General features: G+C 35.4%; 1 protein-coding gene across 1 annotated transcript in view; it reads right to left on the bottom strand.

Annotated features, from left to right (window-relative positions):
- UNC13C (unc-13 homolog C) overlaps positions 1 to 27,400 on the bottom strand; it is a 540,818-nt gene that overhangs the window by 267,715 nt on the left and 245,703 nt on the right. Inside the window, exons 10-12 of the mRNA XM_049104442.1 lie at positions 19,642 to 19,811; positions 16,190 to 16,305; positions 14,186 to 14,349 (exon numbers count right to left, since the gene is read on the bottom strand). Of these exons, the coding sequence (XP_048960399.1) occupies positions 14,186 to 14,349; positions 16,190 to 16,305; positions 19,642 to 19,811 (450 nt within the window). The remainder of the gene's footprint in view (positions 1 to 14,185; positions 14,350 to 16,189; positions 16,306 to 19,641; positions 19,812 to 27,400) is intronic.

The following is a 27,400-nucleotide window of genomic DNA, read 5'->3' as shown; positions in this document are numbered from 1 at the left end:
TTTTTATATTAAACACATCTGGCTAGAGTACTCTCCTTGCAATAACTACATTTTTGCTATCTCTCTGGAACTATTTTTCATGGCAGGAATCTAGACTTGATTTAATGTTCCTGGTATAAAATATGCATACTCTAAGAGGACACACATTAAACACTAATTTTCCCATGTAAGAGAAAGTGCTATTACAAAGGTGTCCATTGGCTAGAGGAAGTTAGGAGGTCTGGAGGACACAGGTTCAAAGGCTGATTTGAATCTGCTAATAATAAGCCCACAGAGGAGAAATCAGAGGGAAATGTCTGAGTCAAGGTCTTGAGGATTAGAGTTCATGTAATGGCCATGGAAGAGTCAAGAGTTTAGTGTCGCTAGATTTTGGTTCAATAAATATTTATTTAACATGTCTAAATGTGAGATACTATGTTAGGCATTAGGTGTTTAGTAATGAATCTATTTACAGACTAATGGGAGAATCAGTCACAGAAGAAATGTAATACAGTTATACAAAAGTTATGAGAAAGAAAAGCCAAACAGAGTGCCAAGGAAGAGTAAGTTAGAGTGTGCATATTGTGCCCTGATGGATCTCAAAGCAGGGCTGTGTTAAGGGTTGATGCATGACTCAGAAATAGCCAAACCAAGCACAGGGCTTATTGTCACCAATAGGTAAAAGATGTATTCTGGGGAATAGAATAATAAAAACCAAGGCACAATGTGGAAAATAAAATATTGTGTACAGTGAACCCTAGCAATTTTAGGTTGGTAGAGCCCAGATTTCCCAGAGAATATTCTATGCTTGGTCAGACCAAAGACAGGGTTAGAGAGTGTGTAGGAGAGTCTCATGAAATATGTTAGGCAAATTGGACCTATATTGTAGATCAGATTATTTTCAAACAAAACCCAAAATCTTAAGAGTCAATGTAGGAAAAAAATATATATATCTTCAAGGAACTCTAGCTGTTTATATGGATAGAAAGTACCATCAACAGAGTTGAATTTTAAATAGATTAACTTGGTGGGGAGCAGACTTTAGAAGGATGGTTTGAAAGAAGGTGAGACTGGAGAGTCCAGTTAGGAGGCTATCTAGGGAAGAGATGGTGGGTGTCTGAACTAGGGCAGTGACTACAGAAATATGGAGGAGGGAATGAATTTGAAAACACTGAGAGAAGAGAAACTGCCAGGACTTGGTGACTGGTGAGGAATGAGAAGTCGGGAAGAGAAATGGTTAAGTTCCAAGGTTTCAGTTTGGGTAACTGGTACCTTTGCCAAATGAGCTAGGACCTAAAAAGGAGAAAGAAATTATGAGGTAGGGATCATGTGTTCGGTTGGGTTGAACCCAAGGTAGCTTGCAGAGCTTTTACATAGGAATGTCTGCCAGGTTACTGGATATCTGAACTGGACACTTAGATGTGGGGGTCACCAACATGTCAGAGTCAGTCAAAACCAGGAGGAAGGATAACATCGTCCAGGAAGATTATGTAGCCAGAAAAGAGAAATGCCAGGGTGTGGAACCTGGAAACACCAATATGCAAGGGACTAGTGAAAGAAAAAAAAAAAAGAGTGAATTCTATGACTGAGGCCAAATGGAAAAAAAAAAAAAAAAAAAAGCCAGATGGGTAAAAGGAAAGGCAGGCTACTGGAATCAGAGAAACCATGAGAATGGGAGATTTGTACATAAAGGGTGATTGATGTTGTTGGGTGCAGTGAGAAAATCTTAGGAGGACAGAAAACAAACTGTTAGACTTGACAAACACACATCACTGTGACCTTCACAAGATGTTAGTGGAATGACAGGAGTTTGCATGAAGAGGAAACAGGATGAAAAGTGAGGAGGTGCTGGGGGCCACCCAGGTAAAGTGCTGGTCAAGGCCAGATTCTGTTGGTCACAAGCTAAGGAGTTTCCACATTCTCACATGGACTATATGAAGTTGTGGAGATTCTTGCAGAGGGGACTGACATTATCAGAAAAATTTGGGAAGATGACTCTGAAGTGGTATAAAGATAAGTTGAAATGAGTAGGTATTGGAAGCAGGAAAAAACAATTTGGGAAGATATAGGAGCAAAAAATGACACTTCTGCCTTGCTTCCAAAATGACTAAGCACTTCACACACCACAGTCAGAAGGAGAAAATAATCTTGAGATAGTCTAAAACTCACACGCATCTTGAGATAATCTAAAACTCACAGAATCACACTGTTTTTGAGCTCCAAGATTAAAAAAAAAAACCTCAAATATTTTTCTGAAACCTAAAGTTTCTAACAAAACAATCTTGAACTTGATTTTACTCATGTTATATCTGAAAATTTATTATGACCTCTTAAAATATGAACACCAGTTTAGTGTCCCACCAAGAACAGCACAAGAATTCCATGGAAACTAGGTCATCTTAGGTATGTTATGTTTTTGCTTTGTTTTGTTAGTGCTTTGAAGTCTGACTCCCTCCCTGCTTGCTGTAATTAAACATTTTTTCTTTTCTATTTTTTTTTCCTTAAAAGGAATAAATAGAAGATTTATTTCTATTAGGGAGAGAAAGAGATTGAGAGAGAAGAAATGCAGGGACACAAGGACAGTGGAAGAGGGAGAGAGAGAATCCCTAGCAGACTCCTCGCTGAGCACAGAGCAGGACATGGAGCTCGATCTTATGACCCTGAGATCATGACCTGAGCCAAAATCAAGAGTCAGACACTCAAATGACTGAGCCACCCAGGCACCCCCTAATAGTTTTTCTTTCTTAAAGTCACAGAGCAAGTAAGGTGATTCAGGATTGGAGTTCAGGCAATTTACGTTCAAAACCATCTCTCTATATTTCACTTAACTTATCCTCCTCTTCTCTACAGTGTTGTGTATTACTTATACATGCATCTGCTTCCTTCAGCATGTGTTTAGTTCATGCTTGGTTATTATCTTATTCAGCCTTCCAGTAGCATAGTATTTTCTTCCACACAGGAGTTGACCAATGTTTATTAATGAAAACAAAACAATGTGAGCCAACGGTATTTATGTTGAGTTAGAGTATACAGGGCATGTGGTTGGATACCTTGAGTGTGGCAGTTTATCAAAACATATAGTTGCTTTATAAACATTTGTTGAAGTGCATAGCAGTTAATAGTAATGATAACAATAACTTTGAAGGTTAATAACATTCTGCTTATAACCGCTGTATATTTTAAATTTTCTAGAGCATTAGGCATATATTCATCTTAGAGGATAGACAATATTTTGCTTTCTGATTTAAATTTAATTGAGATGATTTCTTGGGTATTAATATTATTTTTAAATATTTTATTTATTTATTCATGAGAGAGATTGAAGCAGAGACACAGGCAGAAGGAGAAACAGGCTCCATGCAGGGAGCCTGAAGTGGGACTCGATCTCTGGTCTCCAGGATCAGGCCCTGGGCTGAAGGCGGTGCTAAACCGCAGAGCCACCCGGGCTGCCCTGATTTCTTGGGTATTATTAAAGGTAGGTAGCTACATATGATTCACTCACTCAAAACTTCCACTCAAAACTTCCTGGACATATCCAGGAAAAACAAAAAAGAATGTCAAGTCATAAAAGCATTTGAAATTAGAGTACTAGTCAAAGATTTCCCAGTATCCAGGAGGACTTTGCCTAATTTTAGGGCAGCCTGCTAGATTGAGAGATGTTCAGTGGCTGACTAGTGTTTTAGCTCCTAAAATATTAACCTGACTAGAGAGGAAATGGGGAGATATTTCTAGCAACATCACACTTTTTACGCTATATCTGAGATTGGGACCTAGGCTGCTGGCCAGTAAGGCTGTCAGCCACTTTCCTAATCCACACTAATGGCTTCTCAAGACAGTAAAGAGCTGTCTCTTATTTCCCGCACCAACTCACTATCTATTAAAGGGTATATAACTCTCAAGATTGTAAGACAGCAATGGAATAGGCAATGGGATTTGAAGCTAGTTAGAAAAAAAAGGGCAGAAAGAACACTGGCAACAGTATATCCTGGGGATATCCAGCAAGATAAGAATTCACAGCTAGTTTAGATTAGATGGGCGGGGGAGGGGAGGAGGCGGAATCCAGCTCTTATATTTGGAAAACCCATCAATAGAAGCAGGTTAAGTATCTTTCTCCAATCTAAAGGAAAGCTGTATTTAAATAAAGTCATGGGAAAGAGTGGAACACTTTTAGAGGCTCAGATTTCAGATTAAGGTCTTCAGGTGAATGCTGATAATTAACCCAGGTGGTCAACAAATACTGATTCAAAGGAACCCTGTAAGTTGCCAAACAATTAAGATGTAAACATCTTTACATATTATTTTAACATACACACTTGCATGCACACACATGCACATGTAGGTATAAAGCAGAAACAACCAAAAATCTGGCAGGAAATACTTATTAACTAAAAAGGTCACAAAGTTATCTCCATGTAGGGCTAGAGATTTTTGTTATTTAGAAAATACATTTTGTATTTTTAAAATAATTTACCATTAGCATGCTTTATTATCCTAATCTATCCTAATATAGAAAAATCTATATAAAACAGATTTTAAATGTTGATTCAACTTTCGCCCTATTGTTGATTTTACAAGTCTCTTTGTAACATTCAGCATGAAACAAAGTAATCTAACATCCTTTAAAATTTCTCTTTGACTAAAGACAAAATTTCTTCATGTTTTTTTTTCTAAAGAAGTAACTTTAAAGTACTACATAATGTAAAAGTATATAAACTATATTATTCTTTAAAACATCATTAAACAAGATTTTTATAAAAGAAGTCAATAATGAATCACCCACAAAATGTTTTTACTTTCAAAGTTTATCATAGACCTTACCAGTTTCTGGTTAATGCAAAGTTGCAAAAAATTTACTATACAATTAATATAAAATATATACCACTTTGAATTCACTTAACAAAAATATATTGAGACTTAATTTTGACGGTATTAATGGAATGATTTTTCACTTATAATTTCTAAGGCAAAACAGGGATGAGAATAGTGAAGTTGTGGAAACCAAAGAAGGACAATGAGAAAAACCTGGCAGGTCACTTAATGATACTTTTCATTCCATTAGGCCTTTATATCAGTTGTGATATCAAATTAGCCTTACAATGGCATTTTTCTTAGGAAATAATTAAAATTGTAAGCAATAAAAGTTTCATTGTTTGTTACCTATACCTTTGAAAAAGGTATATAGATTCAAGTCATAAAAATGATTTCCTTAATTGACCAGAATTAATTGAACATGTCTCAATATGTCTAAAAATTTAAGATACAATGATGCGCCCTCTTAGAACTTACATTAAAATGATCTTCTTAAAATTAGTGACTGGGGAATTAATCAGGAGTTGTAATAATAAAATTAAAAGTTTAGGCATTTGGGGAAAAAAGTTTAAGCATTTGATATTAATTTTAAAAATAAAACACTGAAATTCAGAATTTCCAGGTCACTCTTATGAATTTAACCTCTTCCCTGATTGGTAAAAATACCGGTCTTCTTTTTTCTTTTTCTTTTTTTTTCTTTTAAGAAGGGAGGAGAGTGGAAGGGGGGAGGGAGGGAGGAAGAAGGGGAGAGAAGGGGAGAGAAGGAGGGAGAGAGATAATGAATATCTTAAGTGGACTCCACACCCAGCACAGAAGCAGAAGTGGGCCTCAGTATTACAACTCTGAGATCATGACCTGAGCAGAAATCAACTAAACCAACTAATCAACTAAACCAACTGAGTCATCCAGGAGTCCCTACCTGTCCTTTTCTAGAAACTGTGACTAGGATCATGGTACACAAGAGGTACACATGGTACCTCTGGTACCAAACAATAGTCTACTTTGAACTTGCCATTTCACGTTAACTTTTAACCTAAATGATAAATGATTAGGCAGTCAGTATAATCAAGATAATAGTATGCATTAATGTACACATTTCTTAGATGATGGAAAGAGGAAAAGGGAAAAAAAGAGAAATTTCAAAGAAGGAGAAGTTTTAATCAGGATTAGTGGCTATATTTCTTGGAAGCCTTGAAAATATGGTAAACAAATTTTTTTTAGGTATGTGGGGTAGATGGAGAATTCTGGGTGGCTAATTTAGAGTTACAGGTGCCATGGCATAGGCATAATTCACTCTAATCCTGTTCTGTGATCTTAGAAAAGTAATTTTATCACTCTTAGATTCAGTTTCTCCATCTTTGAAGTGAAGAGATCTAACCCTTCCAAGCTTTAATGTGCTACGCGTTTCTGAATACAGATAACAGGTTGTGTCCAGCCATAAACATTACTTCCTCTCACCATCAACATTTGATTCTACTGGAGCCCCTGGTTAATAGGGATGTCCAGAAAGCAGGGAACAGGGAGTCATCTGCAGGCATCCTTTGCTCTTTGGGAGTTTTTAGCTAACAGGTTTCTACACATTCTTCAATTTGCAAAGCACCTCCCTCTCACTTTATGTGTGGTAATTGCCAAGACAAAGTTTCTTGCTTCTAACCATCTCCTTGAAAATCAATTCCTTTTAAAGGCTGTAGTTTCAGTGCTACTTATATTGTTCTAGGAGGGAGAGGGAAAACAGGATTTAAAGTACATTTAGCAATTTAAAGTGACTGAATAGATCTTTGTTGCAAACAATTCCTTCAAAAAGTACACCTTCAAATAAAATAGGTCGAAAAGTGCTATTGTAATCTCTGAAACTGCTAACATTTCCCACACAGACACAATTGAAAACAATGGATTAATAATGTTTAAATCACCTGACTACTTTTTGAAGAAAATGGGGTTAGTGTCAAACCAATTTAACAAATGGAATTTCAGCTTTGTGGGAAAAGTTAGAGTAACAGACTTAAAAATGATGATGCTTAAATTGCCAATAATGACACAGTTACTGGCATGTTTTCAGCTAAAGCAATTGCTACAATATTATCAACCATTAATTCTCAAAGATTATTGGCAAAATGTTGGGGAGTCACATGTATTTCAAATAATACATCTGGATTCAGCTTACTTGCTATTGTTTTGTAGACATCAATGTGGAGGGGGAGGGGAAGGACAATCACCTAACTCATCTGCCTTTTCAGTGACACTCTGGAATCACATCATCTTGTGGTTTTCAAGGGATTAAAATGCCTTTGATTTAAAAGATTTCAAGATCATTTTTTTTCTTAATAAAAATAAATGATTGGAAAGAAGTACCATAAAGATGACAATAGTTTTTAGAACCTTTGGAGATGGCAGAGAAACCATACAAGATGAAAGGAAAGATTATCCGTATTCCAAATGGTAGAAATACACTAAAATAGCATTTATTACGTTTGCTCCCTAGAATTCAAAGTAGCATGCATTTCAGTGATGGCACACATGCTTGTCACCTAAAAGGGTCAAACATTTAAGGATCCACTTTTGGCAAAAAGCATCATAATTTTTCACGGATGCTATGGATTACTTGAACTCAGCTGTAGAGGCTTTGAATGTGAAGGCAGCGGTGGGAGACAGGAAAGTAATGAAACGCACAAGGTTTGGAGGAATGGTGGAAGTTGAAGAACAGGTAAGGCTGGGACCCTTAGGCTGACCATTAGCTTTCTCTGACACCTCTCCTCATCTATGTCTGGGTTTGGTCGCTTTATGTCTGTGCTCTTACAGTACCCATGTATATCTCGATTATGCTGTCTTTTTGTTATTTCTTCTTCCTCTGTGATCTCGATTAGCTCACTGAAGCAAGAGGTATCTTCTACTGCTGTATCCCAAAGCCCTGTATAAGTCCTCATACTTAAATACTCAGAATGTCTATCAAATAAATGAATTGTATCTTCTGGAATAGGGACTCCCTGAAACACCAGATCTTGCCTTCTTCTTTGGTAATGTATCCCTTAGTGCCTAGAAAACTCCTTGGCACATGGGAGGTCCTCAATAAATATTTCTTGCAGGAATGAGTGATTCATTCATCAATTAAGCAGCACTCTCCTCAGAAAGCAGGATCATGATTCAAGCATAGACTAGTGCCTTTAAAATAAACTGTATCCCCATAGTTCTAGTTCAAATATAAATTCAATTGAGAGCGCCAGTACCAAAGTAAAGGTTGTTAAGGACACCAAGGTGAAAAGTACTGACTTAATGCTTTTCTCATTTGGTATTACGGATGCATGACCATAGTCTAACAAAATCTTAGACTTGGTAAGACTCCTGGGGTTTCATTTTATAATAAATGAAAGACTCATTAAACACCCAGTTAAAATATATTTGTTTGACAGAAATTACCTCCAAAGGACAATTTAATCCCTGATGCTGACATGGAATTCCCTGCACGTGTTTAGGGGTGAATGGTAGGTATGTCAGAACATTTTTAAGAGTGTATATTTTTGCATAGAAGGACTCCCAAAATTCTTATGATGAACATAGATGTTGGGGCCAGGCGGGAAGGGAAACTCCTCAAGATGGTGGATACGCCAAAATGGCTGAGGTTCCTGTCACCACCTCCACTTGGGACGCCAATGGACCAATGACCTGCTGACAGCTTGAGCAGACCCTTACACTTCTCCTTTGGACTTCCCCAACCGAACCCAATGCCCTTCAAACCCCAGAGGAGGAAGTCACCTTTGGTCGAATTGCAATCCTTCCTTTGCATAGTGAGGGTCACTCTGACTGGTTGGATTGCAATCCTTCCTTTGCATATGAGCCAACCAATAGGAAACCGTTCTGCCTTACAACGTTATGTAAACCCCCTACCACCTTGTCTTGGCGCGACTTCCTCGACTCACTCTCTTTCCCCCGTGAGTCGTGGAACCTCGCCCGAGGGTGCCTGCAATAAAATCTGTTCTTGGACCCTCGCTTGCCTTGGCGGTCTCATTTCCATCTAGTTACTAAAAAAACTTAACAACAGACTCTATGCTCAGCATCATGATGCAAAATATATAAAATGATGAACTTCTTTGGAAAGGAAACACTTTCATTACTACTGTCAGTATATCAGAAAATTACCTTTTTTTTTTTTTTTTTTTAGATGGATGGTTGAATTTACCATGTGGGAACAAATCCTCCTGGTCCTTGATCAATCGCTTGTCCAAATAGGAAAACTGTGATCGCCTTTCTCATGAATGTTCCCAAACAAAAAGTACATTTTTTAATGCAACAAATAGGGCTAATAAATTGTACCCTCACAGAAAATGTTTTGTGGTAAAAAGGAGAGAGCACTTGTAATAAGCAGGAGGTACCTTAGAGGACTGGGAAGTTCAGTATTAATGTTCAGATTATTTACCAGCAGAATAGATTCAGCCTCCTTCTTATGATGAGAAATACACAAGAAGAAAATTTAATAATGTACATCCAGACTCTCTGGCTTAATACACAGTTCCCAAATCCATCTGCTCCAAATCCATCTTCAAAGAAATGGGAGTATGCTTAAAAGAAACCAGGCAATCTCTACTAAAAACAGGAAGATTATAAGGTTACCTGGGGATTTGGCTAAGCAAAAGGAGTCTTTAAATATCAAAAGAAACTGAGCTTTGATTTTTTTTTTTTGATCAAATCGTATCTAGGAAAGCCCACAGAAATTAAGCAGTTTTGTCCTTTCCCAAATTTGCAAATGTCCTTACTAGGTAGACAGGATATCTGTTTCTTCTTTGAAGCTTAGTTCCCTAATCCTTGTGTTTTTAAAATTAAGGGAAATACTTCTGAGGTAAGTTTGACATGTGTAGTTCTAGGTTTTGTTGTTATTGCTTGGTTAGTTTTCTCCATCCCCTGAAGCAAAGTTTCAAGATAACAGGTAAATACTACTGATTCAACAGGCAACCAACTAAAATTTGAAGATATAGTTGGTTATTCATAAACTCTTTTTTAAAAATTATGTTATTCATTGGTCAGCAATAGGAGTCATATTATAATTCAATTACAGGACGATCAATTGGAAAGTATGGTAGAAAAAAAATCTCTGAAAGTTATATTTCAACACCTAACAGAAGAATGTCAGTACTCTGAAATTTCTCCAAATTATTATAAATAATCAATATGGTATGCTTTAAAACACTTACAAGGTAAAATAGATACCTACACCAGCTTAATCTTTCAAGTTCCATTTTTTATGCTTTTGGCAATTGTGAACTTTTTTTTTTTAAGATTTATTTATTTGAGGGAGAGAGAGATTGAGGGAGAGAATGTGTGTGAATGAGGGGTGGGAGAAGGAGAGAGAGAATCCCAAGCAGACTCTCCGCTGAATGTGGAGTCCTATGCTGGGCTGGATTAAGACCCAGAGACTATGACCTGAGCTAAAACCAAGAGTAGGACATTTCACTGACAGCCACCCAGGAGCCCTGGCAATTGCGAACTTCTGACATGAAGAAATGTGCCAGGAGAAGTTGAGAATAAAGAGCTTCTACTTCTGATTCACTCAATTAAAAATATGTATAGAGTTTCTATCATGCACCTAGAATTTTTTATAAGGCAGTAATAAACATATAGCTATTGTATTCAAGATAGCAATTTGAAATCTTTGAACTGAATTCAAGCACCTCTCTAAGTAACACCAGTCTATTATCTCTCTCAAACTAGATTACAGGTGTAATTATAATATTTGCATTTTGATATAAAATGAGTATGCGCATAGTTTTCTATAAAAACTGTTTCAATAACTAATGATCATCAATTAATAATAAATGAAGAGGGATCCCTGGGTGGCGCAGCGGTTTGGCTCCTGCCTTTGGCCCAGGGCGTGATCCTGGAGACCTGGGATCGAATCCCACATCAGGCTCCCGGTGCATGGAGCCTGCTTCTCCCTCTGCCTATGTCTCTGCCTCTCTCTCTTTCTCTCTCTGTGACTATCATAAATAAATAAAAATTTTAAAAAAATAATAATAATAAATGAAGAGATCATATTTATGTTTGTAGTCAAATTTTTTTTAGGAGTTATCCAACTGTCAAACAACAGAAATATTTTTTATTCTGGTGAGATGCTAAAACTCGTACTATCAAAACAAAATTGCACTGGACATCATGAAATAGGCCAGAAAAATTTTATTCAAGGGTGTGCAATAGGGAAGAGAAATCAGAATTCAGTCCAAACTCAACTCCACTGAAATGACAGATGGGGATATTTTTAAGTGCTGAATTGGAAGGGGGATGAAGTGGAGGTTTTAAGAACTGGAGTTGGGAGAATCCTAGTTACCTGTGTTTGCTAATTGACGTTAACCAAAGAAAAGATACATTTTCTCTTGTACTCATACCCTGAAATAGTATTACAACTTGGAGAAAGGCACCTGTCCAAGTTAGGCTCCTAACCCCTACCCCGCCCCACCTACAGAGACTGGGACCAGGGGCCTATACTCCTCCTTGATTATTGTATTTGAGAGAGATGCCTCCCAGGTCCTTGAGAAAGCTACTCCTGGGTTGTAAAACTGACAAGAGGCTTTTGAAAAATTTATAATTCAAAGAATTTACCATTACAAGTTTTCTAAAGTAAATGCTATAAGAAAAGGGAGGTCAGGGACCTCTGGGTTTAACCCTTCTGGATTCTGTAAGGGTCAAGGTGAGAGGGAGGTTAGGGGCCTAGAGGCAAGAAAGAGTCTGTAAAGTTTTATCAAGTTGAGGGAAATGTTAAGGCCATCTCGGTCAGTACTCAAAAGCTGAAAGAAATATTTAACAAATAAAAATATCAATATAAAATCAAATAACCAGAAGTAGATATGATAACCAGAAGTAGATATGATATAGTTGGTCCTTGAACAATACAGGGCTTAGAGTCACTGACTCCTGCACAGAAGTCAAAAATCCACATATAACTTTTGACTCTAAAAAACTTAACCACAAGCCTACAATTGACTGGGAGCCTTATTTACCAGTCATATCAATAGTCATAAACACACATTTTGTGTGTTTGATGTATATGTGCCCTTAGAATAAGCTAGAGAAAATCTGAGAAAATCATAAGAGAAGAAATACGTTTACAGTACGTAAAAAAAAAAAAAAAAAAAAAAAAACAACAACAACAAAAAACTATAATCTAGAAGTAGACCCTCAATGGGTCAACTACATAATCTACTGCATTTTGTCATCATCAAAGTGCATTTCTCAATTTATCACCAAGATAGAAGACATTTTCCCCTCTTATGCCTATCTGCCTTGCTCTCATTCTTTAGACCAAAAGTTAGCCATCTAAGGCCTTAGCCAAGCCCAGCCTATTGTTTTTGTATGTGTGTTGCTTTTGTTTTTGCTTTTGTTTTTGTCAGTATATAGCCATGCCCATTTGTTTACTTAATACCTATGGCTGTTTTTGCACTTGGAGTGCAGGATGAGCAGTTGTGTCAGAGACTATAGGCCCCACAAAGCTAAAAATACTTATTGTAAGGCCCTTTGTAATTATGAGTTCACATGCAGGTCACTTGATACCAAGGAAGTATCCAAAAGTATTTTATTGTTACTGTTTACTTAGGTTAAAGGCAAGAGAAAAATACAAGTGATAAATGAATGAAGGATGATTCTTCTCTTTTAAACTGTCATACAGTTAATCCTTTTTCTATATTAACATGATTATGCTTCTCAGAATATAGGAAGCATGGCAAAGAAGTAATGTGACATCAGCTCATAGAGATATTTTGGGATAAATTTAACTTGATCATTTCTTTTATTGGCACTATTTCCAGAAGCAGTCTTCTTGTTGCTGTTGTTTGGTTGTTGTCGTTTTTAACATAGCTTCCTTCTCACAGAATAGTTCATTTATTTTAGACTGTTAATCATAGTTGCATTTTTACTGTGCTCAAATCTGATACTAGGTAGTCTGAATTATAGCCATTGACATGGGACAGGGGAGATGACAAAGTCACAGACTCCATTATGGCTGTCCAATTACAAAATAGGTTGCCTGAAAAGCAATATGCTGTTGCTGCATGCAAATAAGCAGAGGGATGATGACCACAGTAATGGATGCAGCAATAGGGTTTCTGATTTGGAGAGAGGTTCAACTACATGACCTCTAACTTTCTTTTTACCTCTATAATCTCTAAGTCTTTATTATTTAGATTTAGGACACTGTCAACCAAAAAAGCATACAATTCATAAAAAAATCTAAATGTAGTCTTACATATTCTGCTCTAGAATTATAACTAGTGATTAAATGCTAAGAACAGTAAACTTGGAAGAAGAGCATTGATTTTGGTCCAATCCACATCCATCATTCAGATGGTTGCAAATGACTCATGATCTGGGTCTGCATCTTTGATTGACATGAAAATATGATCCGATCATTAATATGAAAGTACAGTTTTCTAATATATATACATAAGTAGTTTACATATTATATATGGTATATAACTGAACAGTATGCATTTATACACTTAGACTAGGTTTCAAACAGTATACTGTGGGCAAGGTACAACCCAATTCTCCAATTCTAAACCCTTACTGAAACTCCTCAGTAAAGGTCTGTATAGTCACTTCTATAGAACCACATTTACTGGGGCACCTGGGTGGCTCAGCAGTTGAGCGTCTACGCCTTCGGCCCAGGGCATGATCCCGGAGACCTAGGATCGAGTCCCATGGCAGGCTCCCTGCATGGAGCCTGCTTCTCCCTCTGCCTGTGCCTCTGCCTCTCTCTGTGTGTCTCTCATGAATAAATAAATAAAATCTTAAAAAAAAAAAAGAACTACATTTACTGCAGAATGTATGTTCTCAATAAATCTTAGTTTTGCTGAATTAGCAGCACTGATAGAAATATAGAAAGGAAGAATATATCCTATGGTTTGGGTCAAGACACTGTAATAGCTTTGGATATATCTCTGACATTAACAGACTGTGAAGTTGGGCAGTGCACTTCAATCATCAGGTTTTAGTTTTCTCAGATATCAAGTAGGGCATTGGTTCTCAAACTTTAGAGTTTATGAGACCCATCGGGAGGACTGATTAAAACACAGATCACTGGGACCCACTTTGAGAATTTCTGACTCAGTAGGTTTGGGGTAGGTAGGATAGAGATTTTGCAATTTTAAGTTCCAAGGTATTGCTAACACTGTTTCCCAATAGAGAACACTCTAAGAACAAAGTAAGGTTGGGGAAGATGGTAGTAGTGAATTGTCAAATCCTTAACACTTTAGAGCTGTGTGAGAGAGTAGCCAGAATAAATAGGTTCATTCATATGTAACTGACTTTATAATTAAAATTTCATTTGAATTAGAAGAATGGAGATGAATGCTTTTCTTACATTTTCTTTAGATTTCAACAGAGATTTTTGAATATGTACATGTTCTAGAGTACTTACGTCATAGCTTGATAAATGGATTCAATCCCGTAACGCATGGCAAATTCATCAACTATTTCTTGGGAAGCATCATCAAAGAAAACTTTCCAGGCTTCCTCCCCTTTGACCTCTGGGATTTTCACTCCACCATTAGACTTCACTTCAGTCAAGTAATGGAACAGATTCTAAAAGTAAGTGGTTTTCAATTGTTCAGTAATTCCTCAGAATAGGCCAGAAATATGTAAATGTAACTCTCGGTAATTTATATTTGCATTGTGATTGCATCTAATGTTTCATCAGCATATAGAAGCAATAGGAATATATTGGGTTTTTATTCTAACTCACCTCATATTTATGCAAATTGGTTTTATTTCTGCCTAGGCATACAAAGAATCAATGATTCAAATGTTTCATATTTATCAATTCATTGTAGTAGGAAGTTTTTGCATTTCTACATGCTAGAACATTTTTGCACTCATGGGCTCAGAGAAAATTATAGGGCCCTGGATGAGTAATGTGTTTTTAGCTATGTTAATACAGAATTTTAGTGTGTAAAGGGCTTTGACTGTGAAATGGTAGAAGTCGGGACAATGAATTGAGATTACAAGTGAATGAGAAGTTTGTAATGAAATAAAAATCACTACATACAATTTCTTGTTTAGGAATATTGGGAAGTATTGGGAAATAACAAGTTTGGGAACTGCTACATGGATGCAGCCTGGGTCCTTTCTCAGGTTTTATTCTTTTTGGTTCTTGGACTAGCAGAAAAGGATTCTAAAAAGCAAAGAATAATGCTGTTCCTCTGATCCCAAATATTTTCTGCCCAAACTGAAAGACCAGAGTTGGCTCTCCATCTCGCCAGCTCAGGGAGTTCACTGATTTGAAAACTGAACGACCTTTTCTAAAGGAATAATATCACTGGCTAAATTGGAGTCAGGAAATTAAGTCTAGGTCCTATATCTAATTATGTGCAATGTATATATGATTTAAATACTGTTCCCCTTTCCCCCTTTAGTAAAATGGAAGTGCAAATAATTCCACATATACATTTTCATAGATACATTTAGGGAAAATTGCATGCAAAGAGCAAATATTCTCTGTTATCTTTTTCTATTTTGGGAAGATACTTTCTTCTTTACCTCTCTGAACATGGGGAAAGGTACATTCTTCAGCTTTACTTCATATTTTCTGATACATGCGACAAGTGTCATTTGTATCAAAGAGAAAGGCTTTGTGGACAACTCTAAGCTCTGAGATGCAAAGCATTCAATAGAAACCCAAGATTATATTTCTCAGTATATCTACACTGAGGTGAATCTGCCCTTTGGATTCAAATTGGGTAGTCTCAAACACTAAGCCAACCAAGCCCTACTTTTGGGGTGAATACATTCTCTACTATCCTTGGTAGTAAGGACATTTTGATACTCTCCATTCCCAACATGTTTGTGGAATCAGTAATTAAAATGGAGGATGGTTCAGTATGTATGAAGCTCTTTGTTACTCTAGAAAAAGAAAAAAAAAGCAATCATTGCTTTTACACTGGCTACCAAAAAACATTGATGCAATATCAACATTTTTGTATTTCTAATACTCCCAACTATATCTTCAATAAAATCTGAACACTAACTCACTGTTCTCAAAAATAATATTTGGATACGTTCCTGCATTACTAACATACTATATGTTTAATGCTTCCAAAATATTTGTCATGGCTTATTTTTTTAACAAATGCCTTTGATGTTTTTCTTCCTCCTCAGTCTACTTATTCATCATCATCTTATTGCCATTTTTGTTAATACCTGCCTCACGTGTCTGTTCTGACTCTCAGTAGAAGACATCTGCTCACTCTTCAGAGAGTAATACATAGGCTGTATGATATCACATGCTATATTACAGGATCAGAACTCTAGGAACAACTCTACAAACCTAATTCAATTATACTTCTAAACCAAAAGCTTGTTGTATGATCCATAAAGACCTATTTCTTTTCTAGATTTTATTATTAATACAATTCAATTCACTTACCTCATGTAAACATGTATATTGTATATGATATGGGGCAACCTTCTCCTCTCCTTTTATTTCCACATTGATTTTCAATCTAATGGCTCCAGACACAGCTGACTTATCTGTCCGTTTCTCTGATAAAACAAAAAAGTAATTGGTCATTTTTGAAAATACCATATTTCTTATAGAATTTCTCAAAAGCTTTAAAAAAGGCTTACATTGCTAAAAGCCACTTTTCTAGATCAGGTTTGATTATTAACTAGCCATTAAGACCCTGGTAAACACAATTTAAAATAATGTGCCTATTATGTCACTAATCCTCAAATTGCATTACAGATACTTCAAATGAAAAAGCTTCATCAGGAGACCTTGCCATTCTGATACAAATTTCTGTGTACTTGATCAGTTTATCAATGAAATTGCTCAGGCAATTAAAAGAAAGATAACTTAAAAATACAATTACCCAGAAAACTATTTTATCTAAAAGCTTTCACTTCTCTTTCTATGCTTGAAAAGAGGAGTCAAAGCTCTAACAATGATAACAACAAAAATTGTTCATAGTTTTCTTTACCAGTGATTCTTAAAGACCTACAGTCTATGGCCTGGGTTTACTAATGTGTTGAATTAACTGTATATTTGGACAAAATCAATATGTAGTCAATTCAATCAAATAATGTATATGTGTGTTCAGTATGAACTAATAAGTAGTTTTAAAAGAAAAAAAAGCATAATCACTAAGTCCCTAGAATTTGAATGTACATAGGGGACTCACATTTGATATCTGCTTCATAGATGAAATAAAGAAGCAACCTGACCCATTTCACAAATAAAACACAAGGAAGGGGATCCCTGGGTGGCGCAGCGGTTTGGCGCCTGCCTTTGGCCCAGGGCGCGATCCTGGAGACCCGGGATCGAATCCCACGTCGGGCTCCCGGTGCATGGAGCCTGCTTCTCCCTCTGCCTGTGTCTCTGCCTCTCTCTCTCTCTCTGTGACTATCATAAATAAATAAAAAAAAAAAAAAAAAAAAAAAAAAAAAACACAAGGAGGTAGAGTGACAGAGAAGGTGGTAAAAACTTATTGACCCTCTTCTAAGTATAACTGTATTTATAGTCATAAAAGATGCAGTTAAATCATGAAGTCTGCTTTCTTCTTGTGGAATGTCTGCTGATTCTTCATGTTAATATTTGATAGTCATTATGTTCTAAGATTATCCCCTGAGGAGTGCCAGGATCCTGAGAGTTTCTCCTATTGGCTGGGAGATAGTTGATTCCCAAAAAATATTAAAGTTCTCTGCTGGGGCCAGAAAAAAAAAAAAAAAAAAGCAAGTCCTGGGATCTTCTTGTCACAGATCTCTGTCCAAAGTCCCAGGGAGCATTACTGGTTCTTTGATTTTAACTATCATCATCCCCATAGATCTATGGGACACAGGCCTCACTTAGATGACCAGAGCTTTTGGCCAAGTCCTCCTCTGTATGGTGGAATGAATTCTATGTGATGAAGGACAAAACACTATAAAAAGAGTACAAATATGGTATCTATATGGGTTTAACCTACTGAGGGATTTTATGCAAATCTAAAACTGGTCCTTCCCAGTCTCCCTCCTTCTCTCTTCTTTCCCCTAAAACTCCCAATATCAGCAAAGAGAGTGCAAACATAAAAACTGTTGGTGAGCAGGGAAATATTTCCCCGTCCTGTTGCATCATATTTTCCTCCCCATAATGGAAGGATCATTTCAGCATAAGAGCTGAATAGCTGATTTGTACTGATTTTACTAATAGCTCATTCAATCTTCTTGGCAAACTGAATATACTCACATCAAAAAACATTTGTCAGGAAGCAAAGAACATCAAAAGAATTGTTCTTTTGTCAAAAGAATGTTTTAAGGAATTTCTGTTTTGAATTCTAACTGCCTTGATTCAAGGACATGCTAACATACTACTACTACAAAAAAAAGTCTGTAAGTAACCCACTTTAAACACAATTTATGATATTGCACAGAGCTAATGGTCTGAAATTTACTCTTACCTAACATCTCTGTTTTCATATAGAAAGTTGTCTCATAGTATAAACAAGATACAGGAGAATGATCACTATAACTGAACTAAAAATTGCATCAATAATGTAGAGGCCCCAATTTTCTTTAAGGAAAATTTCTTTAAAATATATTTTGATATTGGGTTCTCAGTGTAGTTTGAATCATTTGTTTCTAAGTAAATTATATATCTTTCCTTTGTTCAAATTACTGTATAATTTAGAGTTTCATTAATTCTGTGACTTTATCCGTTTACTTTGTCAAATACATTATTTGAAGTATGTGGGTTTTCAAAAAGCCAAAAGCATTTTTTAATTTGCTACATTATATTGATATCCTAAAATGGAAACTCTTCGTAATCCTGGGACTGGGTAAACACTTTCATGATTTACAATTGGCCCTTAGAATTTAATTAAAACATTTCAGATGACATGACTAAAAGAATTTGGCAATTATCAGTTTGCTCTCTGTATTTATAGATCTGATTCTGGTTTTTGTTTACTTATTTGTTTTGTATTTTAGATTCCACATATGAGTGAATGGGGTTGGAGGAATGGGCAAAATAGGTGAAGGGGAGTGTGAGAAACAGGCTTTCAGTTATGGAATAAGTCACGGGAATAAAAAGTACAGCATAGGGAATATAGTAAAAAATATTGTAATAGTGTTGCATGGTGATGGATGGTAGTTATACCTGTGTGACCATAGCTTAACATAGAGATTTGATCACTACGTTGTACACCTGAAACTAAAGGAACATTGTATATCAACTACTCGCAAATACATTTTTAAGAAGATGTTTTGGGTCATGTCTATAGAAACTGAGCTGAAAAAAAAGAAAAAGAAACTGAACTGATCCATATATATTTACTATTATTAAATCAGCACTGAAGATTCTAGATTATTTTTCAATTACTGTAAAAGTCAGAATAAAACTTATTTAATTCTTGATTTCATAATAAAATTTCATTTAAAAAGTCATGCCAACTAAAGATATTCTCAATATCTTTATCACCAGAATAAACGTAAGTCCACATATATATGGCTTTGGCACCTAAATCCTACTTTTATATCATCATTCAAAAGATATTCAAAATAAACTTTTCCTTTATTGCTAAAATTTCATTAATGGACCAAAAGGAAATATGTCAAAGAGCATAAAGTCATATGTTATTTTTTTCCTATACATTTGGCAAAGTTTTTGAAACTATACAAAGAATGGGGTATTTTTCTCCTAAAAGACACCCAGTTGATTTTTGAAAGGCTTTCTCTTTTCATCTCAAATTTACCAACATCTTTCAATAATACTGAGTTTGAATAACTATTTCAGCAGAATGTTGTAGAAAGACATTATTTTGACTTATATGGTAATACAACAAAGGCCACAGATATTCTGAAATTTTATTTAACTATTTTTCAAGTAAATTTAAAAATAGTCACCTAGGTTGTACCAGACATCCATCTCTCCACTCAGGGTCCTCACTTCTACAATCGTTTGTCCCAAAAAATCATCTGACTCCTTTTTGAAATGTTGCTTGACTCTGGATTTAATGTCATCATCTTCATCCCACACTCTAACTTTGATACGATCTGTGGAGTTGTGGCATTCACTGAAAGTAAATGTGGATAAGTTAACAACCATTGGTAACTGCTCTAAATGGCATTTGGTGTTAGCAACTTATTCTAAATCTGTCTAACCCAGAAAGGCATAGTATACTATCTAATCAATGAGAGTTCCCACTGATCCTTTCTATCTATAGGATGTTACAGGTGTCAGGGATATTGAAAAATGTTGTGTTAGTTAAGCAATGTTAATAAGGGATAACCACACCCTATTCCTTCATATTTCCTTTTACTGAACTGTATATAATCAAATATGGGTCAAAAATCTTTAGTGTATTTTCTCTTTGATATATTTCCTATTTGCAATGGTTATCTAGAGCAACGTAGCCATGCTCAGAAAATACTGCACCATAAACATAAAGCTAATTTTATTGCTATGGATGTCACAGAGTGTAAAAGATAATGCAGTTATGTGCTAGTACTTAATAAACTAAAAATCTCAGTAAGTATGTAAGATACTGTTAAATCAATTAGAATTAGAACAAAATCCTTTTTTAAAAAAAAGATTTTATTTATTCATGAGAGACAGGGTGGTGGGGGCAGAAACACAGGGAGAGGGAAAAGCAGGCTCCATGCAGGGGATCCGACATGGGACTTGATCCCAGGTCTCCAGGATTACACCCTGGGAGGAAGGTGGTGCTAAACCGCTGAGCCACACAGGCTGCCCGAACAAAATCCTTCTGTTTTTAAGAATAAACTGCACGCATTAATTTATTTTTCATTTTCAAGTTTTCTCCACCTACTCTTGTTGAAGCCACACATACTATGTTAGCATTGCCCACACCTATTATGGTGTTTCCCGACCCTGTGGCTTTTGTATACATTCTGCTCCATGCTTCTCTGCATGCTAATCAATCATTCTTTAAGCATCGGGTCATCGCCTGTTCTAACTTTTTTTTTTTTTTTTGTAGCTATTGAGACAGTTAGGAAGATCAATGATGAGCTCTAATTTGCTCTGAACATTCATTCACTCTAGTATAAGGATCTTCAACATGGGGTCAGTGGATGAATTCAGAACATCCAAAATATATAAAGAACTTGTAAAACCCAATACCCCAAAACCAAATAATCCAGTTAAATGGGCAGAAGACATGAACATTTTTCCAAAGAAGCCATAAAGATAGCTAACAGACGCACACAAAAAAAGATGTTCGACATCACTTATAATTAAGGAAATAAAAATAAAAACTACGATGATATATCACCTTACACCAGTTCAAATGGCTAAAATTAACAACAGATGTTGGTGAGGATGCAGAGAGAGGGGAACCCTCTTACACTACTAGCAGGAATGCAAACTCATGCAGCCACTCTGGGAAACAGTGTGGAGGTTCCTCCAAAAGTTAAAAATAGAACTACCCTATGATCCAGCAATTGCATATGCAGAAGAATGAAACTGGACCTCTTTCTTACACCATACATACATGCCAAAAAAATTCAAAATGGATGAAAGACCTAAATGTGAAACGGGAATCCATCAAAATCCTAGAAGAGAACAAGGAACAACCCCTTTAACCTCACCTACAGCAACTTCTCACTAGACATGTCTCCAGAGGCAAGGGAAACAAAAGCAAAAATGAACTACTGGGACTTCATTAGGATAAAAAGCTTTTGCACAGCAAAGGAAACAATCAACAAAACTAATAGGCAATCTATGGAATGGGAGAAGATATTCGAAAATGACATATCATATAAAGGGCTAGTATCCAAAATCTATAAAGAACTTAAATGTAATCCCCTCCCTCCAAAATAGTCCAGTTAAGAAATGGGCAGAAGACATGAACAGAAGCTTCTTCAAAGATGACATACAAATGGCCAACAGACACATGAAAAAATGCTCAATATCACTTGGCATCAGGGAAATACAAATTAAAACCACAATGAGATACCATCTCACACCAGTCAAAAAAGTCTAAAATGAACTACAGAAGAAACAACAGATGTTGGCAAGGATGCGGAGAAATGGGAATCCTCTTACACTGCTAGTGGGAAATTAAACTGGTGCAGTTTACTCTGGGAAAGAGTATGGAGGTTCCTCAAAAAGTTAAAAAGAGAGATACCCTTCAACCCAGAAAATGCACTACTAGCTATTTATCCAAAGGATACAAACACAGTGATTTGAAGGGGTGCACACACCTCAGTGTTTATAGCAGCAATGTCCACAATAGCCAAAATATGGAAAAAGCCCAGATGTCTATCATGAGATACATGGATAAAGAAATGTGAAAAAAAAATGTGGTGAGTATATATATATAATGATACTGATATATACTAATACTATATATATATATAGAGTGTGTACGTATATATATATGTGGTGTGTGAGTATATATATATATATATAATGATACTTATATATACTGATACTATATACATAGTGTGTGTGTGTGTGTATATATATATATATATATATATATACACACACAATGGAATATTATTCATCTATCAAAAAGAATGAAATCTTGCCATTTGTGATGATGTGGATGGAACTAGAGGATATCTTGCTAAGTGAATTAAGTCAGAAAGAAAGATACCATACGGTTTTACTCACATGTGGAATTTAAGAAACAAAACAGATGAATGTAGGGGAAAGGAAGGAAAAATGTAATAAGATAAAAACACAGAAGGAGGCAAACTATAAGAGACTCTGAACTACAGAAAACCACCTGAGGGTTGTTGGAAGGAAGTGGGGCAGATGGGCTAAATGGGAGATGGGCATTAAGGGAAGGTACTTGTTGGGATGAGCACTGGGTGTTATATGCAACTGATGAATCACTAAATTCTACACCTGAAACTAGTATTACATTGTATGTTAACTGGAATTTAAGTAAAAACTTGAAAAAAGGAAAAAATAATAAAATAACTTCATTTTAATTTTCCTTCAATTATGAATATAAACAATAAACAACCTGCTGTATTATGAGTACCTGGAAGATTTTGTCACCACTAATACTAAGATATTTATATGTATTATTATCATTGTTATGAAAGTTGTAATATTTGTAACTATCACTGTACTAAAAATATTCTTCAAAATAATTGATTTTACTGTCAATTCTACATATTTTATTTTAGGCATTTACAAATATATGATTTTGAAAAGTGTCCATGGTTCTCACCAGATTGCCAAATGAATTCATGGCATAAAAAATACTTAAGAACTATTGACAGAGTTCTCTCTCTCCCATTAACCTATAAGACAAGAATAATACAGCACATTTAAGAATAAGGTTTGCAATATGACATGACAATGTGAAAATTAAAGCCCCACTATTTCTATGCAATGCAAGAGCTTTCTACATAGAGTGCTTTGGCAATTTGTGGGATTTTTAAAAAATTACTTTTATTTTTTGTTCTTATAAACATTTAGAGGCACTAGTGACATTAGGTGAGGTAGGCCAGGGATTTGGACACCTACCATCTACTAGACAGCCTACCTGATTTGAAATGATGCGAAGGCATTAATAACAATGCAAAATGCATTGAAAATTCAGTTTGAGACTTTTTTTTTTTACATAAAAACATTAACTCTTTTGCGTATTTTAAGATATTGAAGTTTCTTAGAAAATAGCTAATATCTAAATAACTAATCAAAGGAAACTTTGGTTGTTGTTGCTGTTCAGAACTTTACTAAGAGCTGTTTTTCACTTTGAGAGATTATACTACCAATGTCAAAATAATCACTCCAAGTATTTGAATCTAAGTATTCGTATCAGTTTGCAGTTGAGAATCACATATATGTTAATTCTACCAATAGATGAAAGCATGTAACTACTAAATTATGTATCCCAGGGTAGTTGTTTACTCTTTTATGTTAAAATATATGTCAGGGACGCCTGGGTGGCTCAGTGGTTTAGCGCCGCCTTCAGCCCAGGGCATGAGCCTGGAGACATGGGATGGAGTCCCACGTCAGGATCCCTGCATGGAGCCTGCTTCTCCCTCTGCCTGTGTCTCTGCCTCTCTCTCTCTGTGTCTCTCATGAAAAAAATAAATAAAATCTTTTAAAAATAATAATAAAATAATAAAACATCCCATTTTTCTTTATGTTATAGTTGGAACATTGTGCTGATTATTTTGAAATCATATTAATAGATGAAATTACATATTGTTTCAGCATAAAAAAGTTATCATGAATTACTTTATATAAAGGGGGTCATTAGGTCTAATAGGGTTGAGAACTACTAACTACTTCTACCTGACTTAGCCTCTTTGAATCTTGGCTTCTTTATCTATAAAATGGGGTTAATGTTACCTGTCTTAGAAGATATTTATAGAAATTTAGTGAAATAATATCTTACAGCAGTTAGTACAGTGACACACACTTAAGCATTTGATCTATAGTAGTCATTAATATAATGTCCTCATTACATAAGTTATTCTTGAAGTGAAGATCTAAGTTTGTTAATATCTCTATTCTTAACGCAATTTCTGGCATGCATCTAGTATTCAAAAAATATTTATTTAAAAATCTGCAAAGTTTTGCCAAAATAAAATTCTCTTTATTATATTTGAAGGAAAAATAATGTTATCATTCTTAGAAATATCATGTATATCAAATAAATTCTCCAATTTTCTCCAATTTTCTTTCAATTGATAGCTATTTTATTATTAAAATGTGGTAGAAATAGTGGGGAAGGAAAAATAATCTATGACACTGTGTCCATCACAGCAAACAAAACCACTTTCAGCCAAGGAGAGCAATTAGAATAAATGACAGCACAACTGTCTCCTATCTAACTCAGAATTCCAAAGAAAACACACCTGAAATTAAAGTAGTGAGGATATTGAGGTAGAGAGATGCTTGGTATTTAACCCAAAATTTTATTTAAAATTGCTTAGATTTTAATTTATTTGCTGTCAAAAAGAAAAAAAGAAATCAAAAAAAAAAAAAAAGAAATCAGCATTGAAACAAAAAACCATCTCCCAGCCCATTTGCATTATTCTTAGAAAATTGAAAAACTTAGAATATCAATAAAAATAGTTAGCATTGCCATAAACTTAAAATGCAAAATAACACAAAATCAGAAATTAATCCTTTTTTTGTCACCTTTTGATAAATCACCAGAGTTCATGTAGGTCCTAGGAGACAGATATGTGATGTAATTTTTACTTGCAAATAACAGGTGCAATAAATAGCAAACTCTAGATAATAAAGATTGGTAAATATTTCTAGAATCTATTATTTAATAAAATCAAAACATCCTGTCTAGTTTTTAGGAATATTTGAGGCCCTAGTTTTTGTTATAAATTTAAGGTGGAACTTATGTGTGTATATATATACACACACATATATACATACACACACACATACACACAAATAATAATCCACACAAGACAGTAATAACATATATATGTGTTTGTATATATAATATATGGATACATGTATAACCTTTCCTTGTAATTCATAAATGTATATGTTCACATACACATTGTGTTTCTATGTGTATGTATATACATATGTCAAATGGAGAGTGAGACAATACTGTAATAACTCTTTTCAAATTCCTATTAGAAATGACTCCTTTGTACCAGATGGAAGTAAACCTTCCAAATACCTGCTCACATTTCCATTATTTTTTTAATTAATTTGGTTTATATTTTTGGTTATGCCATCAAGAGTTCATTTCTTCACCCATATACCTATCTACTAATTCACCCACTTAGCAGTTATTTTTTGAGCACCCATTAACATATAGACAAGATCAAGACTTTGTGAGGTTCTATAATTCAACCAAGCATACTCTTCCTTTTTTAATGTCAAAATTAAGTGTATGTGATATTAATGGATTTAGAACAAATATAATCAATAATGTTCTTGTGATTTTACTGAAAGGAATTTGAATATCTCTATTTCTCATTGATTCTATTTTTTCATTTCTTAAATAAATTTTTAAATTTAGAATAATTATAGAGTTAGATAGTATAGAGTTAGAGAGACATTGTAAAGACATAAGAGTCCCTATAGGTCCCCCAGCCAGATTCCTCTATTATTAACATCTTACATTACTAACATCGGTTCTTTTTTTTCTCATAAAGATATGCCAGTTCTTACTTTATCTTTCCCAAAGAGCTTTTTGTAAGGAATATTTAAAAATAGACAATGTTTGCTATTATGTATCAGGTTTAAGCTGTCAGAAACATATTTTTATCTTTGCAGAGTAAAGACAGTAATGGGACTAGTATTGCAAATACTGGAAATGACATGAGGATTTTGCAATGCATATAAAACCAGAAAATTAGTTCAAGACAGTGTGGTGAAGAATCATCACATATGGATGCTCAGCATCTATGAACACCTCCTTCCATTTTGACTATATTCCTCCTTATGTTCCTCATCTTTTCAAGACTGAAGCTAGATAGCTCACATTCCCCTATTCCTTTGTAGTGACGGCCCAGAGATTTGACTTGCATTCAAGCAAGATCTGAACTCAAAATTCAACAAAGTGAAGCAGCAGTTCTATTCTGAGAATTTGCTCTTTTGGCAACAGTGGTGGAGGAGCCTTTAGTATTTTGATGCAGAGTGTCTGCTATTTAGTCTTGAGTAGCAAAAGTATTGATTAATGATGGCAATGTTGTTTGCTCTAAAGAAACCCTGTGATATAATTGGACATTGTTTCTCTACAGAGGCTTCAAGGGCAGGCACTCTGACCTCTCCAAAAAGTCTTAAGCAACTAACAGTGTATGAAATAATCTTTTTCTGTACCAACTAATTAGAGTGAACTCTAGTTCATTTGGAACTAAGGATTTTAACAAATGTCATAACTTTGAAGCAACAAAGGAGCTTCGATAGCAGGGCTTATGTGGAACTGACTATGGAGGACATGATGGGGGCAGAAAGCCAAGATTTAATGACCTCAGGCTAGAAAGCCAGTTCATTTCTAAGTGCGATAGCAGAACAGTTGGTCACACTGTTGCTTGCTATACCTTGGAACTCTGAGCACTTGCCAAGCAAAGCTTTATTATGTGAATGACTGGAATAAAATTTAGAATGTTTCCATGTGTTTATTATGTTTTGCTGCTTTCAAAAATGCACTGCAGTGGAGATGCACTCAAACTAAATCCAGACAGTCTGTAAGCAGACATGCAAGGGAGCACAGCTATGCCCAAAGAAGCTCACTCTGCTTGTGTCCTGTGATATAAATTGACTGAGGATATGATTATTTGGAACCCTGCAAGGTTGAGAAAAGCCAGCTGCCTCTGTATACAAAAGTGTAATATACATGTAACAAGCAAGGATTTCTAAGGGCAACTTCAAAAAGGTAATTGTTGTCCCTGGGTTTTTCAAACACTTTCCTTCAGGAAGTCTCTGAGTGACAATGAAGGCATTTCAATGGCAAAGATGAGATCGGGGGGTGTGGCATTCATTCTAGCCTATTAGCATGCTTACTATTTTGCAGAAGCTGAGGCAGCAACCATCAGGTCAAAAGAAAGAAATAAGAACCGAGGATCCAGCAGTAGAGAAAGTTTTCAGGCTTATATGGTTATTCATAAAATTGTCTTAAAGCCCAATTCCTGGAATCTTGGTAAATTTTCCAGGGAACAGTATTGTCAAATGTACCTCAGGCTTGCCACAGCT

Source organism: Canis lupus, chromosome 30 (assembly GCF_003254725.2).
Source record: "Canis lupus dingo isolate Sandy chromosome 30, ASM325472v2, whole genome shotgun sequence".
In the NCBI taxonomy this organism is placed as follows: Eukaryota; Metazoa; Chordata; class Mammalia; order Carnivora; family Canidae; genus Canis; species Canis lupus.
Note: the sequence above shows the minus strand (reverse complement) of the source record. Positions and strands in the feature narration are given on the sequence as shown.